This window comes from Perissodus microlepis, chromosome 19 (genome assembly GCF_051167445.1).
Source record: "Perissodus microlepis isolate ML-2025 ecotype Zambia chromosome 19, ASM5116744v1, whole genome shotgun sequence".
NCBI lineage: Eukaryota > Metazoa > Chordata > Actinopteri > Cichliformes > Cichlidae > Perissodus > Perissodus microlepis.
In genome coordinates this window covers 26534640-26558628 of record NC_140479.1, presented here as the reverse complement: position 1 = coordinate 26558628, position 23989 = coordinate 26534640, and the positions used below count along the sequence as shown (strand labels likewise).

Sequence of the window (23989 nt, the reverse complement as noted above, 5' to 3'; positions counted from 1 at the left end):
TAGCCAAACACTGATTCAGCACTGCATCGAAGATGTAAACCAAGCAGCGGAGTAGTGAAGGATTTCCATGAGAGTTGCTCTCTTCTCTTCTGCTCCACTGCTGCCGCTGCCTACTCACTCAGTCGGCTATAGGTGGCTCCTCCAGCAAAAGCACTCAAATGTGCTCACTGGAAGCGCCACAGGCTGGACAACTGTTCTCTTCTGCTCTGTAGCCATTATTAGCCCTTTCACTGTGACCTACCATGCTGCAGTGGATCTAGCTAAGTTTGTTTTGCGGTTATTAGTGAGAGTCTGTGATGTCTCTGTTTTTCTTTGCTCTCTTTACAGTGTTTGGTGTCTGTGGGTTTGGACTCGAAAAACACAATCTGTGTGTGGGACTGGAGGAGAGGGAAGGTTCTGGCAGCCGCTCCCGGTCATACAGACAGGGTAAACACTTTCCTCCTCCCCTTGCTCCTCTGTCACAAGCTCTGTATTGACCGCCTCAATTAGCTATAAATGCAGGATGGAGCACCTGCCCAACAGGGACATAAACAAGTTAGGCCTGATTGATTGTAAGCCTTCCAGAGTCCATCGGAGAGGGTGTACGTCTAATGAAAAGGAATTTAAAAAAGATGAAATACAGGCAGCTGTTGTTTTCTAATTCAGCCCACACACGTTATAACACAGGCAGGGTAAACACACACAGACACACCACACACTTTTTTTTCCCTTTTAATTTCCTCCTCCTGCAGCGAATGTGATTATTAAAAGTCCAGACTTGAAGGTGGATGTTGTGGTATTTAATGCATTGTGTGTTTTCTCCCTGCAGATATTTGACATATCGTGGGATTTGTACCAGCCGAACAAGCTCGTAAGCTGCGGTGTCAAACATATCAAGGTACAGCCATTTCCTGGTCGTTTTATGCGGTGTACTATAGATGGCTCAGGCTTGCACAATATATGAAAACAGATTATGATTTTTAGAAGTTTTCATGGCGCCTCGGTTTTCCCCGCTTTATCGTCATGGCCACATCAAAGCCTTAAAATAGATCTATGCAAATTCGTTTTATTTCATGGCTATAAGGCACTTAACATAAGTAGGACAGGCAAAGACTCACTCTCTCTCTTCTCTCAAATTTGTAGTAATCTGCACTGCAGAGAGTAAAATGTTTCTTTTTCTTCTTTTTTTTTTGTTGAAGACCGTGACTCTGCTACTCAGCTCCCCCTTTCAAAATCCCCATTCAACTCTATAAAAGCCCTCCGCTCTACAAACTGCAGCTGTGCTCACTTCCCTTTCCAGGCCTATCTCTATCACTCTTTTCAAGAGTGGCGCTCATAAATCTTCAATGAGTTGATGCAGGTTGTCTGTCTTCGCCAAGCCGTCCCTTGGGATGTGTAGTTGTAGTGTTCAGAGGAGGCTCATTTCCAAAACATTGGGAAAAGAATGAATCACGCTCAGATAGGAAATGTACCCTCTGGCTCTGCAAGGCTAAGTATTCAGGCACGCTTAAGTGGGCAATGCAGTCGAGAGGGGGTGTGAGGTCGGGGGGTTAACCTACTGTACGTTTTTCTCGGTGTGTAACGTTCTCTCGTAGCAATTACCCCCTGAACTCTTCCTCAACTGCTTCGATGCAGAAACTGCTGCACCCAACCCCCCCAGTCTTTGCAGAATCCTTTGGTCCTTCCCCGTCCTCCTCATCTCCTTTCACCCCTTCGGGTTGTCTGATGCCAAGGCAATCCAGCAATTGTCCCACATAATTCCCCAGCCCTTCACCCTGCAGACCATGTGACATCTGCTCCCCTGGCCTGTTTTCGTTCCGTGATTATAGCACTCAGAGCATACAGGAGATTTAGCCCCAGTAATCCACTCACTAGCAGGGAGGAGGAAAACACCACCTCTGTGGTGGGGACGCTTTCCTCCACATGCAGCTACTCATCACTTTGTGTTTTGAATTCATAAACATATACCCCACTTATCCAGCTTTTTCGAAGACTGTTGTACATTTATGTTTTGTGTGTTGTCACCCAGTTTCTCCCAGCTGTTTGACTTCTCACAACAAAGCATTAACTGCCTGTGACGCCAAATGACTGGGTCATTTATGAGGAAAAACATCTTAACATTAAAAGAAACTCAGAAAAGTTACCTAATTTTTCCAGATCATTTCCAGCAAATCATTTTACAAAAGCCCCTGGTTGGGAATCAGAACCATAGGTTGGCCACCAACCTTAAACCTGTGTACATAACATGATAATTTCATAATTTCAAAGTTTTTATTTGTCTGGAGTCAACTACCAACTCACTTGTGTATTTTAAACCCACATGGTGATCTCACTCACATGGTGTTCATAGCATATAATAATCTCAACACATTATCACACCACTCAGATATAAATAGAAGCAGACTCACGTGCCTAGAACAGCATAAAATATATCCACAACTCACGGTTAGTAAAATGTCAAGGGTACATGATGAAAACAGCTAGTGAGAGAGGTGTTGTTTTTGTGTTTTGGTCATCTGAAAGCCACAAAGCCACAGAGGTCGGCTTGAGTTCAGGTCAGTTAGCTGTCCTTACAGCAGGCTGCCAAATAGTTGACCTCTGTTAGTGCAGCAGCAACATTTAGGGTCACTGTATTTGGGCAAGAGGGGGAATTGTGAGTGGGATGCAGGGCGTACAGGGTCGTGCAGTGCAGTAGATAATGAATGACTGACCTTTCTATGTTAATTACACTTAAAAGTTTTCCCTTGGGGTGATGGTGGAGCTAACGACATACTACTAATCCTGTGCTAAGAGGAGGAGCTCGCTCAAAAGTGTCATTGCCAAGACTTGATTTTGACTCAGAGGAGTCTTATTTTCAGGGACCTTTCCTCCGTGTTGTCCCTACCCCTGTGTGCCTTTCTCTGCTGCTCATGGCCTCATCATAAACCTCTCCAGCATCCAGTTCTCTCTTGGTAATTCTGCAGCAAAGGGATTAGCCAGCGCCTGTGTCTCGCTGCCTTATCAGTTGCGGGCAGGGAGGTCTGTGCAGTCACGCCGCATCCATCCCCACTGCTTCGGCAACAGGCTGTACGACAAAGCCCCCTCCCACGAACCCTTACCAAACCCAGCACTTGACACACTTTCACCTGTGTGTCCCAGTATTCGTCACACATTTATGATTTCCACTGTTTAACCTTCAACGAAACCACAAAAGCTCCCTAACTCGCAAATGCTCCCTGAAATCTCAGTGAAGAGCTCAAGACTAGAAAAGTCCTGTTCTAGTACGGTGTGTGCAAGCCTTAAATGACTGATGGCATCTGCGATGCTTGTCTATGATAATCAGTCCCTCCTCTTAGAGCGCAACAGCTCTATCAGTCAGGGCAATGGGTGTTAGTGAGGGTGTGACAAGCTGTCACTTTCAAAGAGCTCATTTGTTTATCCTGTTAGTCCCTATCAAGCTGCTGTGCAATCATTCATGCATTGTCCGAAACACAAATATCCATTTTGAGTCAAGCTATAGGTTTGAATACGAAGCAGCTGTCAAACACATGATCAGGTGAAGCAGAAAATAGGCTGTCAGCGTGTCATTTTTCTGCCGCCTGCCGGTGAGGAGTGTCTCGGTTTCACGTGACGATGGCTGTGTCTCAGTATTCGAGACGCCTTTCCTGAGCTTTGTCCCTGTGATCTCATCTCCATGCAGACAGAGCGTCTCATTTTCACTCTCTCCCCCTCCGTTTGATGGATTTCGCCCTCAGACGAGGCCATGCCTGTGCATCCCAATGACCTTGTTCATAAATCATGAGCATGCGTGTATGTGCATGTGTCTGTGGATGCTGATCAGGTGATTACAACACAGCCCCCACCCCCCAGCAAGAGTACCCAGTATGGCATACAGAGACTTGGGGTGAGGTGTGGAATTAGGTATTTTGAGTTTGACTTTTCTTTCAAGGTCTGTGTGCGTGTGTGTGTTTTTTAATGGTGGTTGTACGTGTGTGCCAAAACACACGTATTTGGTCCCAAATACTGCGTAATTGTGCCTTTGCCGTTTCAGGACAGGATTACACAGGGGATTATTAGCCACCATACTCTTCCACTCTTTCTGTTTGTGTTTGCAGTTCTGGAGCTTATGCGGTAATGCTCTCACGCCCAAACGTGGTGTTTTTGGCAAAACGGGGGATCTCCAAACAATCCTCTGCCTTGCTTGTGCCAAGGACGAAGTCACCTATTCAGGTGCCTTGAACGGTGACATCTACGTGTGGAAAGGGATTAACCTGATGAGGACGGTGCAGGGTGCTCATGGGGTAAGTGTGTAATCAGGGTGCATTGTGGTCTTTCGCTCAGGCGGGTTTTGCCTGCACACCTGCAGGTACATACAGAGCAGAACTAAAGTAAAAGCATCTAGTAAACTTAACGGGGTTCATAGCTATGCTCGCTGGATTTATTTGATTCTGCTCTGTAGAAAAGGATCAGCCTTTTCCTCCACAGGATTAAATGATATCTATGGGATCAACAGCTGGGTGAGGGGGGATAGGCGAATGGGGGAGGGGATAATAACTACAGTACATGTCCATTCCTGCTTTTTGGATGACCAAATATCTTACTAGAGGTTGAACAGGGGCAGACCAGACAAACAAGGGCATCAGTAGAGCTTTCCACTTAAGCTATAATAAAAGCAAACATGACAACTTCCTTTTCTCAGTTTGGTTTTATCTCGAGGCCGCTGTAGCCAGTTTGTAATTGCAAAAGCCTTGTTCAACAAATGCCTGGCTGAGGAGCAGCACTATGGAGTTTGTAGCTGAGGCTGGTTCTGTCGTTGCTCATTTACTGTGCAGATCCTCACTGACAGCCTGTCATTTCCTCCAGTCAGGGATTTTCAGCATGAATGCCTGTGAAGAGGGCTTTGCCACCGGGGGCCGAGACGGCTGCGTCCGGCTGTGGGATCTCAACTTCAAACCAATTACTGTCATTGATCTCAGGGAAACAGACCAAGGATATAAAGGTGATGTCAAATTTGCTCTTTTTTCCCATTAATTTGGGTACAGAAATGTTGCAGGTTAAAATTTAAACAACAGTGTGAATGAACAAATACATCTGGATTTTTTTAAAAGGCATTCTTTATATTATATATTTTTTTAATTAATTTTCTAACATTTTCTTCTTGCTCTCTATTTTTTCCCATTTCCTTTACTTTTAATCTTGGACCTAACAGTAGCTAGAGGTGAAAATAGCCGAGGTGGGTAATGTCATTGAGGGCGGAGTTAACAACCATGTCAGTCTGTTTGTAGCAGTCTCCACATTTGTTCTGCTGTTCCTCTTGTTGTTAGTAAGTTCAAGCACTGTTGCAATTTTTGCGCTGTATACAGACGTCTTCTACAGTTCTGTGCAAACGTTTTAAGCTCATACAGTAAATTGGTGATGCTACCAATAATAGCCTAGAAAGTGTTTTTATTCAGTTTAGTTCCCAAAGTGTCCAAAAACAACTGAATAACATTCAAATGTCAGCATGTGGAGAACTCAACACCTGCTCTCAACCTACTGATTTTGCAGTTTTTAAATATGTGTTTTACAAACTCAGACACCATGATCAATTAAACTTTCTCACTCAACTGAATTTATTTCCAAATTTAGGCTGAAATGCCCTTTAAAGGAATATGTTATAATTTATAATTCATGTTTTTCTCTTGCTTAATGATACAGAAACACAATCACCAGCTAATAATGCAGCAGTACATCAGCTGATCTGTCATAAAAAAAAAAAGCAGAACTGAGAAGAAAGCGCCGGATTTAATTAACGTGTTTAACAAAGCACAGAAGGTTTATTTGAAAAAAGCAATTAATCCATGCAAAATGAAGAAAACAAATAAAAGACTAAATAGGATCAATCTTTATCCTAAAGTCATCTTCAGTGAGCTGTTCCGAGCATCGTGGAGAAGTCGTCACATTTTTTCCATTCATTCATTCATGTCTCAGTGTCTTCTGTCTAGTTATGTAATCCCAGACTGACTTCAGTATGTTAAGGTCAGGGCTCTGTGTGGGCCTCACCTTTGAGTTGCTGAAGATAGTTCTTGATGATTCTGCCTGTTTGTTTGAGGCCATTGTGATGCTGCAAAATGACTCAAGGACTGCCTCTCTGATGACTAAGAAACCAAACATCAAAAGTGGCTGAAACTTTTGTACAGTACTGTATGTAAAGAGCATTTGCATCCTCCATCCTATACTTGCTGTATTACCAAAAGTCAGTTGCAAATCAGCTTGAAAACATGTGCCATCCTTGTATTTCTTGTTAAAATCTCCGTCCTAGCTTGCAGATGGCTATTATCACCTCCTGTTTTTATTATCCCTGTTGCGTCTTTAATAACGGCTGCCTTTTATAAGTGGCAAATGTCTGTCTGCTTTCATGTTTGCGTGTTATTTCGTTTCATTTTTGGTTATGTTTACCATTTGTGTTTCTGACAGGGCTGTCAGTGCGTAGCGTATGCTGGCGAGGAGATCACATCCTAGTGGGCACACAGGACAGTGAGATCTTTGAGATTGTGGTCCACGATCGCAACAAGCCCTTCCTCATAATGCAGGGCCACTGTGAGGGAGAGCTTTGGGCGCTGGCTGTGCACCCAACGAAGCCTCTAGCTATGACTGGAAGTGATGACCGCTCAGTCAGGTAAAGCTTCAGCTTCCGTTTGTGCAGTATTAACTCATGCATGCAATTTGTGTGTAAAAAGTTAGTCCCCTCCACTCCAATACAAGTTAGATTTGTAATGATGTTGATCTTTTGGAGTAATTGGAACTGCCTGGGTCCGGTTGTAAAGTTAATGTATCACAGGAAAAAGGCCAAATATCATTGACTCTTCAATTTCATTTTTCATTCATTTCATTCATTCTGCATTTTTCCTGCTGTTATGTCTGTACAGGATATGGAGCCTTATAGATCATGCGCTGATAGCTCGCTGTAACATGGAGGAGCCTATCCGCTGTGCAGCTGTAAGTACTGATGGTATTCACCTGGCACTGGGGATGAAGGATGGCTCATTCACTGTTCTAAGAGTCAGGTGGGTATACAATTCGAAAGTTGGATGGAAAATTTAGATCTAGCTATAAATCTCCTCTAAATGAAGAGGTTGCATTATTTGGTGTCCATTAGCTAATACATTCCTCTGCTTCCCTCCAGAGACATGACTGAGGTGGTGCACATCAAGGACAGGAAGGAGGCCATCCATGAGCTGAAGTACTCCCCCGATGGGGCCCACTTGGCTGTAGGCTCAAATGATAACTCGGTGGATATCTATGGTGTGGTGCAGAGGTACAAGAAAGTGGGTGAGTGCATTGGCTCCACCAGCTTCATCACCCATATGGACTGGTCCACAGATAGCAAGTATCTGCAGACAAATGATGGCAGCGGCAGGAGGCTCTTCTACAGGATGCCAAGTAAGTACAGGAATATAGACTGCAGTATACACTGTGACTTAGGAGATAGAGTAGCTCATCTGCTTACTGGCAGGTTGGTCTCCAATCGGCATTTTGAAGCATCCTTGAACAAGATTTCAAATTGAGAGTGCATGTGTGTGATCAATAAAACACAAAAAATAAAGTGCATTAAATAAATTTCTGTATGATGTTGATCGGTCAAACAAAATATAGAAAAATCCTACAGAACTACCAGGTTATTTACTAAAGATGCTGCTTTGTGAGATAAAATGTTGCTCTCTTTTGTTGAGGTGGGAAGGAGGTCACCAATAGGGAAGAGCTGAAGTTGGTACAGTGGGCTACGTGGACATGTGTTTTGGGCCCTGAGGTTAATGGAATATGGCCCAAATACTCGGACATCAATGACATAAACTCTGTGGACGCCAACTTTAACAACCAAGTCTTAGTAACTGCTGATGACTATGGATTAGTCAAACTTTTGCGATATCCATGTGTAAAAAAAGGTAAAGACTATCTCATTTTATCACAAAAATGGCATTTAGGTAAAACTTTATACTCTTTTTCTAATGCATTGTCTCTTGATTTCAGGTGCAAAATTTAAAAAGTATTTAGGCCACTCGGCTCACATAACTAATGCTAGATGGTCACATGACTACCAGTGGGTAGTAACTATCGGGGGTGCTGATCACTCAGTGTTCCAGTGGAAGTTTGTTCCCGAAAGAAAGTCTAAAGAAGCTCTGCATATAGCACCTCAAGGTACAGTATTGCCCTCACTCTGGCTTTATTTGCATCACTGTACTTACTGTAATGTGGCGCTTTATGTCCTTCAGAACTGTAGGTTTTACTTCTGATCAATCCATTAAGGAATATTGCAGCGTTACATTTTAATGTAGGTGATGACTTGCATTACGGCTATTACTTATTTCATAAAATCAGTGGCTCCTGCCAACAAGACATCAAATTAGTCTGAGTGTGGAAGCCGGATGTCTACTCAATCTCCTCTTCAAACAGGAGGAATACTGTGTACAGCAAATTCTGTCTTACGCACTGTTCATTTTCATTTTACGGAGAGTTACACAAAAGCCCTTAGTCTCATGACAGACATTTTTAAAAGTTATCGAAGGGAAAGCACAGATATATTATTGATGGCTGAATTCCACTTATGGGAGTTCCTACTCTTGTACATGCTGGTTTACAGTAATGGCTTACTAGGATACTTAATGGACCTGTGCCATCATTAATTCTGCCTGTGCTTTTCCTACTCCAAATGTCTGCTGTGATAACAGTCTGTGATACCACTTTCTTGTCTTTGTGGTATAAAAAAAAATGGAGGCAGGAGGTTATTACTTTGCTTTCAAAAAAACGCTGGGAAAAGAGAGATTATTTGGCTTGGCTCTGTCAAAAAATACTGCTGCAACACTCCTCCCACTGTCTTCCTGTGGTCCTAGCCTGTCTTGGAGGTCAATAGGTTAACTTCCCAAGGTGTTCAGCTAATGCAGCTCACCTTAGTGTTTCGACCCATTACAACTGGCCAATGAATTCATTTGATTCCGTTTGCGTTTATGCCTAACAACTCCACGGCACATGTGCTGATATTACTAGCTTCGAACAACATTTGTTTAATTTTGTGATTTTCCAACTTATTTAAGTGAATGTATTGTGTAGACTACTTGTCATTTGCTTTTCGCCAGTTTGTGAAAAATTGGGGGCTTGTCCAGGATCTTTTTTTTCTTGCAGACAGCAAAACGAAACAGCTTAGTTGGGGAGTTTTTGTCTCACAATGTGGTCATGCTACGCTTAATTGTAACATAATTGCCTTTACTCTCTGGCTAGCCTCACTCACACTGGATTTATTAATCAGGGCTAAGCACACTTCATTTTGACCTAGCATCTTCAGTTCTCTCTCTCTCTCTTTTATGCACACAAGCTTTTGAAAAACACTCTTGACAAGCACCATGGTCCATGATTTTATGCATTTTGTGGCTTAATTGGGGAGATTTTTGAAGCATTGTTATTTTGTTCTCTCAAATGCGTTATAGAGCCATTAATTACTGATTATAGGGATATTTAGGGATCCAGCTGTTGTTGACTGTGCTGATAGTGCGCAAGTCTAACTGAGCCATGCTTGGGGCCACCTTTGTAAGCCGACTGGGCTTAAGGTTCACCTAATCATGCTAGGATACAGTACCTAGTGCTCACACTAATCAACTGAACTAGATTTTGGAGTTGTTGTGGACATTGTTGGGCACGTAGTTTGTCTAGTGCCTAGGCAAGAGCCAGGTTAACTTTCTTTGATCTTCCAGTCTTTATGTCGTCTTTATGTGAACTATTGACCCTCTTGGCTGTAGCTCCATATGCACATACAGTACATGGAAGTGGTATCCATTTTCTCATCTGATTTTCCTAAATGCTTCAGAAAAAAGTGTGAAGCTATGACTGTTTGTCTGACTTAAACATTGCCTTTGCTAAATTCAGATCATTAAAAAAAGATTTATCACCATATATGTCATTCCTACCAATAATGGGTTTTATGAATGTAGTTTTTTGTCACACAATTAGTATACTCCTCACTCTAACCTCATGAACTTGATGTGCTAACCCACGAGAGAGCAATGTACTAGATTTTCTTTCTTCTTGGAACTTTTTTTTTTTTTTAGCAAACCGTCATTTCTATAAAGCTCTGCAAAGGAACGGCTATCACATTAATTAAGACAAATCCAATAAAAGTGAATGAACCTTGGAAAGTATAATTGCATTGTCGTTCCCAAGTCATATTTTTTCCAGAGACAGACTGCCTTGTGCTCTCTGAAATTAAACCACATACTAACTGCCTTTCCTTTTAATTTTCCTAATGGATCTTGTGAGTAGCCGCCCTTAGCTGCCAGTTCTGCTTATTGCCATGTCTTGGCACGGCTTTACTGTGCTGCATCAGCATTATTGTACATTTTTCTTCACTGTTGTCACTGTGAAGCAGGACAGTCTAATAAATAGGAGATGTCGTAGTGTTATTACATGACTGACCCTGACTCCCACTGAAACAGGATGAAGGTTTGTAGTAGGATATTTTTCTGATTTAGAAGCGGGGGGAATTTTCTGGCAAGCTGTAATGTAACCTTGTTTCTACCTACAGAGATACTGGCAGACTCTAACAGCGAAGAGTCAGACTCTGATCAGTCAGACGTACCTGAGATGGACTCGGAAATTGAGCAGGAGACGCAGCTCACATATAGACGACAGGTTTGTGTTAAAATCAAAAGCATCTCCTGGGAAAATATTACTGTGAAACAAGCAGTATGTGAACACTTTTCCACATGCATTCAGGTTTATAAAGAAGATCTACCTCAGCTCAAAGAGCAGTGCAAGGAGAAACATCGAGCAACAGCTATGAAGAAGAGAGAAAGAGCACCAGGGAGTGGAGTAAAGCTGCACTTCATTCATGGGTAGGCTCGGAAATTGCATAATCCCACACCATCCCAGCATTAGAAGAATTTCAGCTAGAGAAGTCTCTTCATGCATGGTGATTAAATAAAGCCCCCTCACCCCCTACCCCTTTTTTTGTTTGCAGCTACAGGGGGTATGATTGCAGGAGCAACCTGTTCTATACCCAGACTGGGGAGATAGTGTACCATGTTGCTGCTGTAGGGGTTGTGTACAACAGACAACAGAATACGCAGCGTTTCTACATGGGCCATGATGATGACATCCTCTGTCTGGCTTTGCACCCCCTAAAGGATTTTGTAGCTACAGGCCAGGTAGCCGTTAGACTCCTAACATAAAATATTCAAGGTTTTGGGGGTTTATGGACCCTTTGAAAGCCTTTAAAAACCTTTCAGCTGAGCTATATCTGATCCAAAGGGGTTCACTTGGTAGATTTGTGATATTTGTATGTTTTTTGTTTACCCAGGTTGGCAGAGATTCCTCCATCCACATATGGGACACAGAAATGTTAAAACCCATGTCTGTTTTGAAGGGGTTCCACCAGCTCGGAGTGTGTGCTTTGGACTTTTCAGGTAACACACAGTCTTGCTTTGTCAAACTACACGTATCTAACCTAGACATGCTTTTAATACTAACAAATTATTTTAGACATCCTGTTTTAACAGGGAAACAAAAAAGTAATTTCACACATAAAAGAAATAGGTAAATTTGCAAGTCACCAGTTTTTCAGGCAGCAGTGAAGAACCTTATTCTGCTGTCTTTTAGTCGCAGCAGTCTGACAGCATCAAGGGGGAACTGTGCATCTGACTATCCCTAATTGGCCACAGATAGAGGCATGGTGGTGATCTGTATGTCATAGTCAGTGAATCACCTGCTGTAGATCAAACCCGCCATGGTGCTTTCATGTTGCTAATAAGAGCCAAACTTCACTCACAGACTGACTTTTCCATCCACAGCGGATGGCAAACGGCTGGCCTCTGTGGGCCTGGATGACAATCACACCATTGTGCTATGGGACTGGAGAAAAGGGGAGAAGCTCTCTGCCATGCGGTCAGTACAGTTTTATTACAGCATTTGCACATCTGCAGGGTGGTCTTTCAGGAGAGCTTTGACAAACCTCCCTGTTAATTCTACAGATTGTTTGAGCACTTTTGCTTTAAATATGGACATTTATAGATGAGAGCTAAATTGAAGCCACTTTGCTTTGCAAGGCTGACAATGTGATTGATAGAACAGAGGAGAAAAAGGGAATTACCTTTTAGATTACATGGCGGCTCCTCTGTAGACGTAAAGCCTGCCTGACTCTGAATGGCTAGAGCATGAGTATGCCCCAGGGCCTTGGCTGTAGATCCATAATCAAAGAGAATTACTTTTAACTCGTATACCAGGAGCTGCGTAGATGAGATCCTGGTGAGTTTGAGCTGCTTGATATGTCAGACGCTATTTGCACAAGGAAACGTGTTTGGAAAATGAATTAGAAGACAGTCTTTTTAGTTGTACCCTGTTTCCCAAGGTGCAAAACGTACATAAAAGCAAATGGATTGCTAAAACAATCAAGCAATGAAAAGGAGAAGTGGTAACAAGCAAGTAGCGAAAACAATCATATGTCTTACGATGCCTGAAACAAACTGAACAATAAAGACTACAGTCGACAGACTGAAGTCTGCATTTTAAAAATGCATCAGATAACTGAAGACTTGAGTATCCAAGACAAGCATGATACTCTGGTTTCCATCATTACCGTGGTACAACTAATCCCTATATATGATGTATATGAACAACACATAATTATTCATTCACCAGGCTTGATACAAATGAATTAGATTACCAGACCTGAATTATGAATTTATTTAGAGCATTAAAGATGTCACTTTCTCCAAAAAGATATGCCAAGATTTCCAGTTCTAAAAAGCCGAAGGCACCAGAAATAACTAACAGGAAAGCATCCGCATCCCGAAATATCTCTGCTTTTGTTTTGTTGCTCATCCTACTTGATGTTCGTATTTAGTATTTACTCCAGTGAAAGACCCTGTGGCTACTTGGGAGCGGTGCATTGCGGGTTGCTCTCCTGCGTGCTGCTTGCCAGGCTCTCACTGGAGCTTAGGGACAGCTAGAGCAGCCTAATCTCTTTTATAGACACTGGTGGGAAATACAGTGAGGTGGACAAAGAGAAATGGGGCTTGACAGAGCCTGGCTTGTACAGCACCGCTGCCTCAGCCTCAGCTGGCAGAGGGGGTATGGGATGGAGAGCCTAAAGAGGGTGCTTTTATTAGTTTCACTGTTAGCTTTTCTTTATTACAGTGTAATTGTATGGGCGATGTTTGTCAGCAGCGAGATTTAAGAAGTTCAGAGCAGCACAATAATAAGATGCAACAATAGAAACAGTTGGCACACCCTTATGTAATCATCTCTGTCAAAAAACATGCACCACAGCTTCCTCAGGGTAGCTGTGTTGACTAAATTTGATCAAGACTAAAATTAAATACATTTTCTGTGTGTTTTTGTTTTAGTGAGATTTGTAAGTACACAACACTTTTCAGTTAGTTTTTCTTTTTTCTAAATTATCTCTGTTAAACATATTTTGTCACTCTTGGTTTTCATTTTTACTTTTAATTAAAGATAAAGAGAGCTTTGTTTCTTAGATCGGTAACATTATGGTGTCTCATTTTGCTCATATTTTTAAAGTAGTTGATGTTTCCTCATAAAAATCATAACATCTTTTTCAGAACATATTTTTTTAATGGATCCAATAGAGGAATACTGCATTCATCCAATTTTTTAACCACTAATCCAAATTTAGGATCATAGGGGGGCTGCAACCTCCTTCAGCTGTCACAAGACAAAAGGTGGGATACACCCTGGATAGGTCCCCAGTCTCCTGCAGAGCCTCTTGAATTACACTAGACAAAACTACAGGGCCACACCTTTTAATCTTTGAATTCAAGTGAATAAAATAAACCACCTAGCCATGCAGTCTGCCTTGACTTGTGAGAGAATGGATCGCTCTAAAGAAGTGAATCCATGCCTGACATTGATGTATGTCACTACAACGAGTCAGTTTGTGAATGTTTTTCGTTTCTTCCACTGTAAGTGGTGTTATTGAGAAGTGTAAGCGTTTAAGAGCCACAGCATCTCATCCACTAACTGGCAGACCTTGTAAAGTTACAGAGCGGGTTCACCGAGTGCTGAGGGGCATATTGCATAGAAGTAGCCGACGCTACTGCTGAGTCAGTAACTACAGAGCTCCAAATCTCCTGTTGTATTAACATCAGCACAGAAACTGTGTGTTAGGAGCTTCATGGCATGCTTTCAATGACTGAGCAGCTTCTATAAGTGGAATATGTATGCAGCCTAAAATGTTTGTCCACATAGTGCATAATGACGTAACACACATTACATGTAACTACACAAATGAAATGTTATTTATCTTGTGATCTAGATATAAGCATTTTAATTTTGCAGCAGTGTAAAAAAACTTGCAAATTAAAAGTTTGTGTTGACATTTTAAAATGTTGTTTTTCAGGGGAAGCAAGGACAAGATATTTGTTGTCAAAATAAATCCCTACCTTCCTGACAAGCTCATCACAGCTGGTGTGAAACATATGAAGTTTTGGCATAAAGCTGGTAAGACCTGCATTTCACTGTTGACTAGCAGAACAGCCTCTAAAAAGCAGAACTGTGGCTCAGCCGTGACACATCTCATCGTGACTGTCTGGGTCTCTTTCAGGTGGTGGTCTAATTGGGCGCAAGGGAAACATGGGGAAGACGGAGACTATGATGTGTGCCGTGTATGGCTGGTCAGAGGAGATGGTGTTTTCAGGCACATGCACAGGGGACATTTGTATCTGGAGGGACATGTTCCTGATGAAGACTGTCAAAGCCCACGACGGACCTGTTTTCAGTATGCACGCTCTAGAAAAGGTATAACACAAATCCAGGAGGAAAGGCTCTTCCCCTTATCAGGCGAAGTTTTTTCTTTAACTTGCAGATCATTAGATATTGTTCTTCTGTCGTCATTTTAAAGGGATCCTGTTGTGCTTTTTCTTATTTTATGGTGAATGTCCATTTTAAACTTCAGTATTATGTGAAAGTAATCCCTCAGCTCAAACCTCAAGCTTCAGTCTGCTGATATTTGTTGAGATGTCAGTGAGAGCAGATATTTTTAATATGCTCATCTCAGGCACACAGCTCTGGCTCTGAGTATGCGCTGTAGATTAGAAGAAAGTTGCCTTCAATGGTGAGGGAGGGAGTTAAAAGATATGCTTTCATACAATTGAATGGACTTAAGGCCTGGGCCAAGACACCAAGGTAAATTAGGAGTTACTCAGTGTCCAAGAATAAAATCATGCAGTTGGAAGCAAGCACAATAGATCCCCTTTGAAATATGATATTAGAGTTCCCAGTTAGATCTGTTTAGATCTCATTTTAGAGATCATTGCACCTTTACATGTTACAATATTTTGGCCCCGTAGGGATTTGTGACTGGTGGAAAGGATGGTATTGTAGCGCTGTGGGATGACACTTTCGAGAGATGCCTCAAAACCTATGCCATCAAGAGAGCAGTCCTAGCTCCAGGCTCCAAAGGTAAAAAAAGGTTACCCTGTTCTCAACTGTCTGCTGCTGCCCTTGGATCGTGTTTGTCTAGCCATTATGTAATGCAAATCCATTTAAAACATTCAATGCGTTTAACTGAAATGAAGATTGCATCCTGTAGCCTGGTCCCTGCTAAGGTCTTTGTGACTTCATTCTTTATTTCACTGACTGCAGGGTTGCTCTTGGAGGACAATCCCTCCATACGTGCCATATCTCTTGGCCATGGCCACATCCTAGTGGGAACCAAGAACGGCGAGATCTTGGAGGTGGACAAGAGTGGTCCCATCACTCTGCTCGTCCAGGTAAGAAAAAAATCACATAGCGAATAACATACGCAGTCATCAGCTTCAGCCTGTACCAGCGCAATCAAGATATTCAGGAGGATGCTAGTTTCTCTGCAATATGATGAGCTGGAAGTCTTCAACTTGACACAAGTAGTGGAGTCGAATGTCTTCTGAGTCAGTAAAGATTTCAAAGGTGGAATATGTGCTTTATTTCACAGATAGAAAGCGGATGCATGATGAGGATTGTACTGTAATACATTTTCCTTATTGTTGAAGCGTTCTTAACAACATAATACTGGTGCCATAGATTACTCATCTGTGCGGGTTAATTTTCAGCATGGCGCCTAAATTGAATTACTGGACCAAAAATGAATGGTCTTTTAGGAAGCTGGTGGAAGGATTAGTCTAAGGTAATGTGTGTGAGAACTGATGGCATGTTTCACTCTATCTTAACAGGCATTAAGGTTGATGTGAAAGTGCCTCTTTATGGGTGCAAAAATCTAAATAAAGATTGTCACAATATGTTACACTTTGTAAACTAGTCTGCAGTAATAGATGCATATTATAGTATGGTTAATTGTCTAAAACATGCAAACTTACTAATGCCGATTCACAGAGGAAATAGTTGTAAATGCTGATGAATTACTGGCACTCAGTGGGAGATTGTTAATTTGGTTAAGTGCTCCTGCAATTTCTCCTCATCTGCCTTGATTTTAGGCAGATGGAGCAAATGCTATTGATTGCCCTTTAGATCGCACAAGAAGCGATCAATTGACGAGAATGAACGGGGACGGTTTATTCTACAAGTTAATGAGGTTAACTGTGTTAGATGAGCAGAAACTCCATGAATACTGGTATGTATGTGTGTGTGAGTGACTTATGTATATATATATATGTATATATTGTACTATTCTTAGTTAGCGTATTGTCTGTCTTGTCTTAATGTTGGTTTATGTTGGTTTACAATGGAGCACTGTAACAAAAAATAATTTCCCCCAGGGATCAATAAAGTATTCTGATTCTGATTCTGATTCTGATATAGGCCAGAGGTGGGCAATTCCAGGCCTCGAGGGCCGGTGTCCTGCAGGTTTTAGATCTCACCTTGGGTCAACACACCTGAATCACATGATTAGTTCGTTACCAGGCCTCTGGAGAACTTCAGGACATGTTGAGGAGCTAATTTAGCCATTTAAATCAGCTGTGTTGGTTCAAGGACACATCTAAAACCTGCAGGGACACCGGCCCTCGAGGCCTGGAGTTGCCCACCCCTGGTATAGGCAGTAAAGAAAGAATACAACGATTTATGTGTGTGCAAGTGGTTTTCTTGTTTATTGCTGACATCAAATAAACACTGCTCAAAAAAAATTAAAGGAACACTTCAAAAACACATCAGATCTCTGGAAAAAAAATCATCCTGGATGTCTATACTGATATGGTCTGGATGTTGGGATTTAAAGGAAGCCACATCAATTTACTGCAATGACAATTTTAAACCTACAGAGTGCTGAATGGAAAGATACCCCGAAAATCAAAGCAAAAAGATGTTGCACCAGGCTTGTCCATTTTATCAAAATTTAATTGCAGCAACTCAAAATAATCAGTTGTTTGTATGGCCGCCGCATGCTTTAATGCATGCCTGACAATGTTGGGGCATGGACCAGTCCATCACGGAGCCCCTGGACAGTCTGAGGTGCAGAGGAGAGCTCTGTGCCCCCCCCCAAAGACCATTCCAGACTGACCCACCACCAAACTGGTTGTGTTGAATGATGTTACAGGCAGCATAACATTCTCCATGGCTCCTCCAGGCTCTTTCACGTCTGTCAAATGTGTTCAGGGAGAACCTGCTCTCTTCTGTGAAAAGCATACTGTATCAGTGGTGGACCTGCTTATTCTGGTGTTGTATGGTAAATGCCAGTCGGGCTCCATTTTGCCGTGCAGTGGACATAGGCCCCACTGTGGATGGCGGGCCCTTAGGCCACCCTGATGAAGTCTGTTTCTGATTATTCGGTCAGAGACATTCACACCAGTTTCCTGCTGGTGGTCAGCAGGGCTCTGGCAGTTTTCATCATGTACCTTTAAAGGAGCAGATACTGGTCCTGCTAATATGTTAAATACTTTCTACGGCCCTGCCCGGCTCTCCTAAAGTGACTGCCTGTCTCCTGGAGTCTACTCAGTACACTTGAGACTCTGCTGGGTGACACAGCAAACCTTTGGGCAAGGGCACGAATTGATGTGCCATCCTGGAGGAGCTGGATTACTTGTGCGACCTCTGTAGAGTCCAGGTATTGTCTCATGCTACCAGTAGTGACACTGACCTTGGCCAAATGCAAAACTAGTAAGAAAAAAAAAACAGACAGAAAAGATGAGGAGGGGGAAAATATCCGTGGCCTCCACCTGTAAAACCATTCCTGTTTGGAGGGTTGTTAATTTCATTAACACCAAAGCAGCAGAATAATAACCCACTCTGTTATTTAACTGACCAGATCAATATCCCAGCAGTTTAACTGAGTCGATGCTCTAAATAAAAAGTGTCTCTTTATTTCTCTATGTTTAAGTGTCTCTTTTAACATCATAGGCTTTGATTTTTCACTTCTGATCACTGCATTGTAGTGTTTTGTAGTGAAGCATGGTGCAGGCTTAGAATATCAACATCAAGTCCTAATGTAGATATTGATTCCCACAGGGATATGATGAATTACAATAGAATATTTATCACACATAATGGAAACTGTAAAGCCATTGTAAAAAGTTTTTTTTGTGTATAATATTTAGTCATAAATGACTAAAATAGTTCTGAGTTAATGAGGACCCCTTGTTTAATTTTATAGCCAGTGTACCCATAAGCAGACACAAAATGAGACAGAGTGGACCAATATTAAGTGAAATTATATTTACTGATTCACAGAATACGATAAAGAAAAAGTGCTCCCTTAAGAAAAATCAAGTTTGATCAAATCAGTGCTAAAGAGCTCAGAAGGAATACGCAGGAGGGAGGTAAGGCAAAAAAGATGTATGAGGTGAGCCTTCAGAATTAAGAAAACGCAAAGAGAAAAATAAATTAAGTCAACACAGAAACAGGGAATAAAAAACACAAAATCAGACACAAAAAATATGTATATATATTCATGTTGAATCATTTTTCAACTTTTTTTTCCTCCATCACCTGTTGTAAAAGTGTGTTGATCACATTAATCAAATATTTCTGCTTTTGTGTATTGGCAGGGTCACATGGAGGGTGAAGTGTGGGGCCTGGCTACTCATCCCCATCTCCCTCTCTGTGCTACCGTCAGCGATGACAAAACCCTGCGCATATGGGACCTGTCCCCGAGCCACTGCATGTTGGCTGTACGCAAACTCAGGAAAGGTGAGTCACTGTTGAAAAGCTAACTGATAACAGGAAGTGGATCGTCCCAGGCATTTAACAGACACCTTGTCCTCCGCAGGCGGCCGTTGCTGCTGCTTCTCCCCTGATGGCAAAGCTTTAGCGGTGGGCCTGAACGACGGCAGTTTCATTATTGTGAACGCAGACACCCTGGAGGACCTGGTGTCCTTCCACCACCGCAAGGACATCATCTCAGATATCAGATTCTCTCCAGGTCTGTCTGCTCACCTCCGCATTTCCTCACCGGTACAAAACTCTGAGAAGAAAATAGACCTCTAAAAGCCATGTGCCCTCCAAAGCATCTGAGTTTACAGTACGTAGGATGCTGTGCAGTATTTCAGCTGGTGTATATATTTTCCTCCCGCTGTGAGTCGGAGAGATATTGCTGCAGGCATGACCCAAATTAATGGCTTTCTGTAATAAGGCCAGACAGAGAAACAGCAAGAGAGGAATGAGAAACAGTGGGGGTGGACAAAGTGAGAGCAAGAAACTAAACTCTCTTTCTCTTGGACACTTAACCTTAATCTACAATGCAAGGGATCCTGTTTCTCTACCCAACACCCATTCTTTACTGAGAGTGCCTTCCTTAGATTAGAAGGCATTATACAAAGTTGTGTAGTAATAGTTTGTAGTCCTTAATTATGCTATTATTTTTTCAAGTATGTAGCCCTACCAGAGACTCCAAATTGCCATTCTAAACAGCATACTGTCAGTGTAGGGGATGGAAATCAGCCAAGATGAATAATGAAACATCTGCTTACTTCTTGTTAAATTCAGTTGTGTAAATCCACAAAGAGCAGTAAACCTCACAGTAGCAGCTGCTGCAGCAGGTCAGCTGATCACAGCCTGTGCACAAAGAAAATCTGCTGGAGCTGTCAATAGAAATTATTGTGAGTGATTTTAATTCCCCACGCTGAGCCACTTCGAACAATCTTAGGGTTCCCCCATCTGACTTGTGGCTTTAACCCCTGGCTGTACTCATTTTCCTGTTTAGGTGTTGATACAAAGTCACAGAAAATTTTTAAAATTCTCATTCTTTATCTCAGCTTATGTTATGCGTAACTGTGCAGTCATTAGAATTTAGAAATGCACAAAAATAACTGGTAGAAATGTTCTCCAAAGAGCTACGTCTTACTTTCTTACTTTTATTACAGGGCCTGTACTTTTTCACTTTTACTTGAGTTAAAGAAGTTGAATCACTACTTCTTTTAGATAGTATTTTTTAACATAAGTATCTGTACTTCTGCTCAAGTAAAGAAGAATTATGGAAATCTAGACTTTGAGGTAATCCAATATTTTCTTTGTGGGACTAGAAGAGAAGACAAGGTAGGGAGACTAAGGGGCCGTGTTATTGTTTATTTATATGCCATATGTACATTATTCACCTGCACTGTAAAAAAAAAATTCTAATATAGAAGTATTTTACTGTGTATTTTACAGTTTTGTTCCGTTCTTCTAGAATATCATTAAATTTACATCAATAGACTGTGATATCACATTTCAAATGTAAATTAACGTAAAATCACTGTAATGTAATAAAACATAATTTTCTTGTTTTTTAAATGTATTTGTCTATACATATGCATATTTAGATTGTTAAAATACATTCACAAAGGTATCATAATTTCACAAATATTTGTCCGTTATTTGAAAGATTGAACTGTTAAATTCAATTCAATTCAATTCAATTTTATTTATATAGCGCCAAATCACAACAAAAGTCGCCTCAAGGCGCTTCATAGATACAGAGAAAAACCCAACAATCATATGACCCCCTATGAGCAAGCACTTTGGCGACAGTGGGAAGGAAAAACTCCCTTTTAACAGGAAGAAACCTCCGGCAGAACCAGGCTCAGGGAGGGGCGGCCATCTGCTGCGACCGGTTGGGGTGAGAGAAGGAAGACAGGATAAAGACATGCTGTGGAAGAGAGACAGAGGTTAATAACAGATATGATTCAATGCAGAGAGGTCTATTAATACATAGTGAGTGAGAAAGGTGACTGGAAAGGAAAAACTCAATGCATCATGGGAATCCCCCGGCAGCCTACGTCTATTGCAGCATAACTAAGGGAGGATTCAGGGTCACCTGGTCCAGCCCTAACTATATGCTTTAGCAAAAAGAAAAGTTTTAAGCCTAATCTTAAAAGTAGAGATAGTGTCTGTCTCCCGAATCCAAACTGGAAGCTGGTTCCACAGAAGAGGGGCCTGAAAACTGAAGGCTCTGCCTCCCATTCTACTTTTAAATACTCTAGGAACAACAAGTAGGCCTGCAGAGCGAGAGCGAAGTGCTCTAATAGGGTGATATGGTACTACAAGGTCACTAAGATAAGATGGGGCCTGATTATTTAAGACCTTGTATGTGAGGAGCAGGATTTTGAATTCAATTCTGGATTTAACAGGAAGCCAATGAAGGGAAGCCAAAACAGGAGAAATATGCTCTCTCCTTCTAGTCCCTGTCAGTACTCTTGCTGCAGCATTTTGGATTAGCTGAAGGCTTTTCAGTGAGTTTTTTGGACATCCTGATAATAATGAATTACAGTCGTCCAGCCTGGAAGTAATAAATGCATGAACTAGTTTTTCAGCGTCACTCTGAGACAGGATATTTCTAATTTTAGAGATGTTGCGCAAATGGAAGAAAGCAGTCTTACATATTTGTTTAATATGTGCGTTGAAGGACATGTCCTGGTCAAAAATGACTCCAAGGTTCCTCACAGCGTTACTGGAGGCCAAGGTAATGCCATCCAGAGTATGAATCTGGTTAGATACCATATTTCTAAGATTTTCAGGGCCGAGTACAATGACCTCAGTTTTATCTGAATTAAGAAGCAGAAAGTTAGCGGCCATCCAGGTCTTTATGTCTTTAAGACATTCCTGCAGTTTAACTAATTGGTGTGTGTTATCTGGCTTCATGGACAGATAGAGCTGGGTGTCATCTGCATAGCAGTGAAAATGTATGCTATGTCTTCTAATGATGCTGCCTAAGGGAAGCATGTATAATGTAAACAGAATTGGTCCTAGCACTGAACCCTGTGGAACTCCATAATTAACCTCAGTGTGTGAAGAGGACTCTCCATTTACATGCACAAATTGGAGTCTATTAGATAGATATGATACAGACCACTGCAGTGCAGTACCTGTAATACCTACAGCATGTTCTAATCGCTCTAATAGGATATTATGGTCGACAGTATCGAACGCTGCACTGAGGTCTAGCAGGACAAGCACAGAGATGAGTCCACTGTCAGAGGCCATAAGAAGATCATTTGTAACCTTCACTAAAGCTGTTTCTGTGCTGTGATGAGCTCTGAAACCTGACTGAAACTCTTCAAATAAACCATTCCTCTGCAGATGATCTGTTAGCTGTTTGACAACTACTCTTTCAAGGATTTTTGATATGAAAGGAAGGTTGGAGATTGGCCTATAATTAGCTAAGACTGCTGGGTCTAGAGATGGCTTTTTGAGTAAAGGTTTAACTACAGCCAGCTTGAAGGCCTGTGGTACATAGCCGATTATTAGAGGTAGGTTGATCATATTTAAGATCGAAGAATTAATTAATGGCAGGACTTCTTTGAGCAGTTTTGTAGGAATGGGGTCTAAAAGACACGTTGATGGTTTGGAGGAAGTAATTATTGAAGTTAACTCAGAAAGATCAATTGGAGAAAAAGAGTCTAACTTAACATCAATGGTACTAAGAGTAGCTGTAGATAATATTACATCTGTGGGATGATTACTGGTAATTTTTTCTCTAATGATAAAAATTTTATTTGTGAAGAAGTTCATGAAGTCATTACTAGTTAACGTTAAAGGGATGGTTGGCTCAACAGAGCTCTGACTGTTTGTCAGCCTGGCTACAGAGCTGAAGAGAAACCTGGGGTTGTTCTTATTTTCTTCAATCAGTGATGAATAGTAAGATGTTCTGGTTTTGCGGAGGGCTTTCTTATAAAGCAGCAAACTATTTCTCCAGGCTAAATGATGATCCTCTAAATTTGTGACACGCCATTTCCTCTCCAGATTATGAGTCATCTGCTTTAGGGTACGTGTTTGAGAATTATACCACGGAGTCAGGTACTTCTGATTAGAGACCTTAGTTTTCACTGGAGCTACAGTATCCAGAGTCGTACGTAGTGAGGAGGTGAAATTATTAACAAGATAATCGACCTCTGTTGGGGTAGCGTTCAGATAGCTGCTCTGCTCTGTGTTGGTACAGGGCATTGAAGATGATAACAGTGGGTGGATTATATTCTTAAACTTAGTTACAGCGCTTTCAGAAAGACATCTACTTTGATAAAATCTACTCTCCACCGCTGTGTAATCAATTATTGTAAATGTAAATGTTATCAGGAAATGATCAGACAGGAGAGGGTTTTCAGGAAACACTGTTAAATGTTCAGTTTCTATGCCATATGTTAAAACAAGATCTAGAGTGTGATTAAAGTGGTGGGTGGGTTCTTTTACATTTTGAGAGAAGCCAATTGAGTCTAATAACAGACTAAATGCCATGTTGAGGCTGTCATTTTTAGCATCTACATGGATGTTAAAATCACCCACAATAATTATTTTATTTGAGCTCAGAACTAAATTAGATATAAAGTCTGAGAAATCAGACAGAAACTCTGTGTAAGGCCCAGGTGGACGATAGATGATAACAAGTAAGACTGGTTTCTGAGTTTCACAGCTGGGGTGGACAATGTTAAGCATCAGGCTTTCAAATGAATTAAAAGTCTGTCTTGGTCTTTCATTAATTAATAGGCTGGTGTGAAAAATTGCTGCCACACCGCCCCCTCGGCCTGTGCTTCGAGGTTTCTGGTAGTTAGAATGACTCGGGGGTGTTGATTCATTTAAACTAACATAATCATCCTGCTGCAACCAGGTTTCTGTAAGGCAGAGTAAATCAATTTGTTGATCAATTATT

The 23989-nt window shown here is 41.6% G+C and overlaps 1 protein-coding gene across 2 annotated transcripts in view; it reads left to right on the top strand.

The window, feature by feature from the left end:
* Positions 1 to 23989, top strand: part of eml5 (EMAP like 5) — a 54949-nt gene that overhangs the window by 10922 nt on the left and 20038 nt on the right. Inside the window, exons 3-23 of one of the 2 annotated variants that reach the window (XM_084915054.1) lie at positions 328 to 426; positions 809 to 877; positions 4074 to 4259; positions 4822 to 4957; positions 5168 to 5191; positions 6415 to 6616; positions 6867 to 7004; positions 7124 to 7380; positions 7671 to 7883; positions 7969 to 8136; positions 10511 to 10617; positions 10702 to 10820; positions 10946 to 11132; positions 11285 to 11390; positions 11775 to 11868; positions 14342 to 14442; positions 14546 to 14739; positions 15291 to 15402; positions 15586 to 15713; positions 18918 to 19059; positions 19139 to 19291. In XM_084915054.1, coding sequence (XP_084771180.1) covers positions 328 to 426; positions 809 to 877; positions 4074 to 4259; positions 4822 to 4957; positions 5168 to 5191; positions 6415 to 6616; positions 6867 to 7004; positions 7124 to 7380; positions 7671 to 7883; positions 7969 to 8136; positions 10511 to 10617; positions 10702 to 10820; positions 10946 to 11132; positions 11285 to 11390; positions 11775 to 11868; positions 14342 to 14442; positions 14546 to 14739; positions 15291 to 15402; positions 15586 to 15713; positions 18918 to 19059; positions 19139 to 19291 — 2935 coding nt within the window. The remainder of the gene's footprint in view (positions 1 to 327; positions 427 to 808; positions 878 to 4073; positions 4260 to 4821; positions 4958 to 5167; positions 5192 to 6414; positions 6617 to 6866; positions 7005 to 7123; positions 7381 to 7670; positions 7884 to 7968; positions 8137 to 10510; positions 10618 to 10701; positions 10821 to 10945; positions 11133 to 11284; positions 11391 to 11774; positions 11869 to 14341; positions 14443 to 14545; positions 14740 to 15290; positions 15403 to 15585; positions 15714 to 18917; positions 19060 to 19138; positions 19292 to 23989) is intronic. The other variant, XM_084915055.1, reaches the window with a different exon arrangement.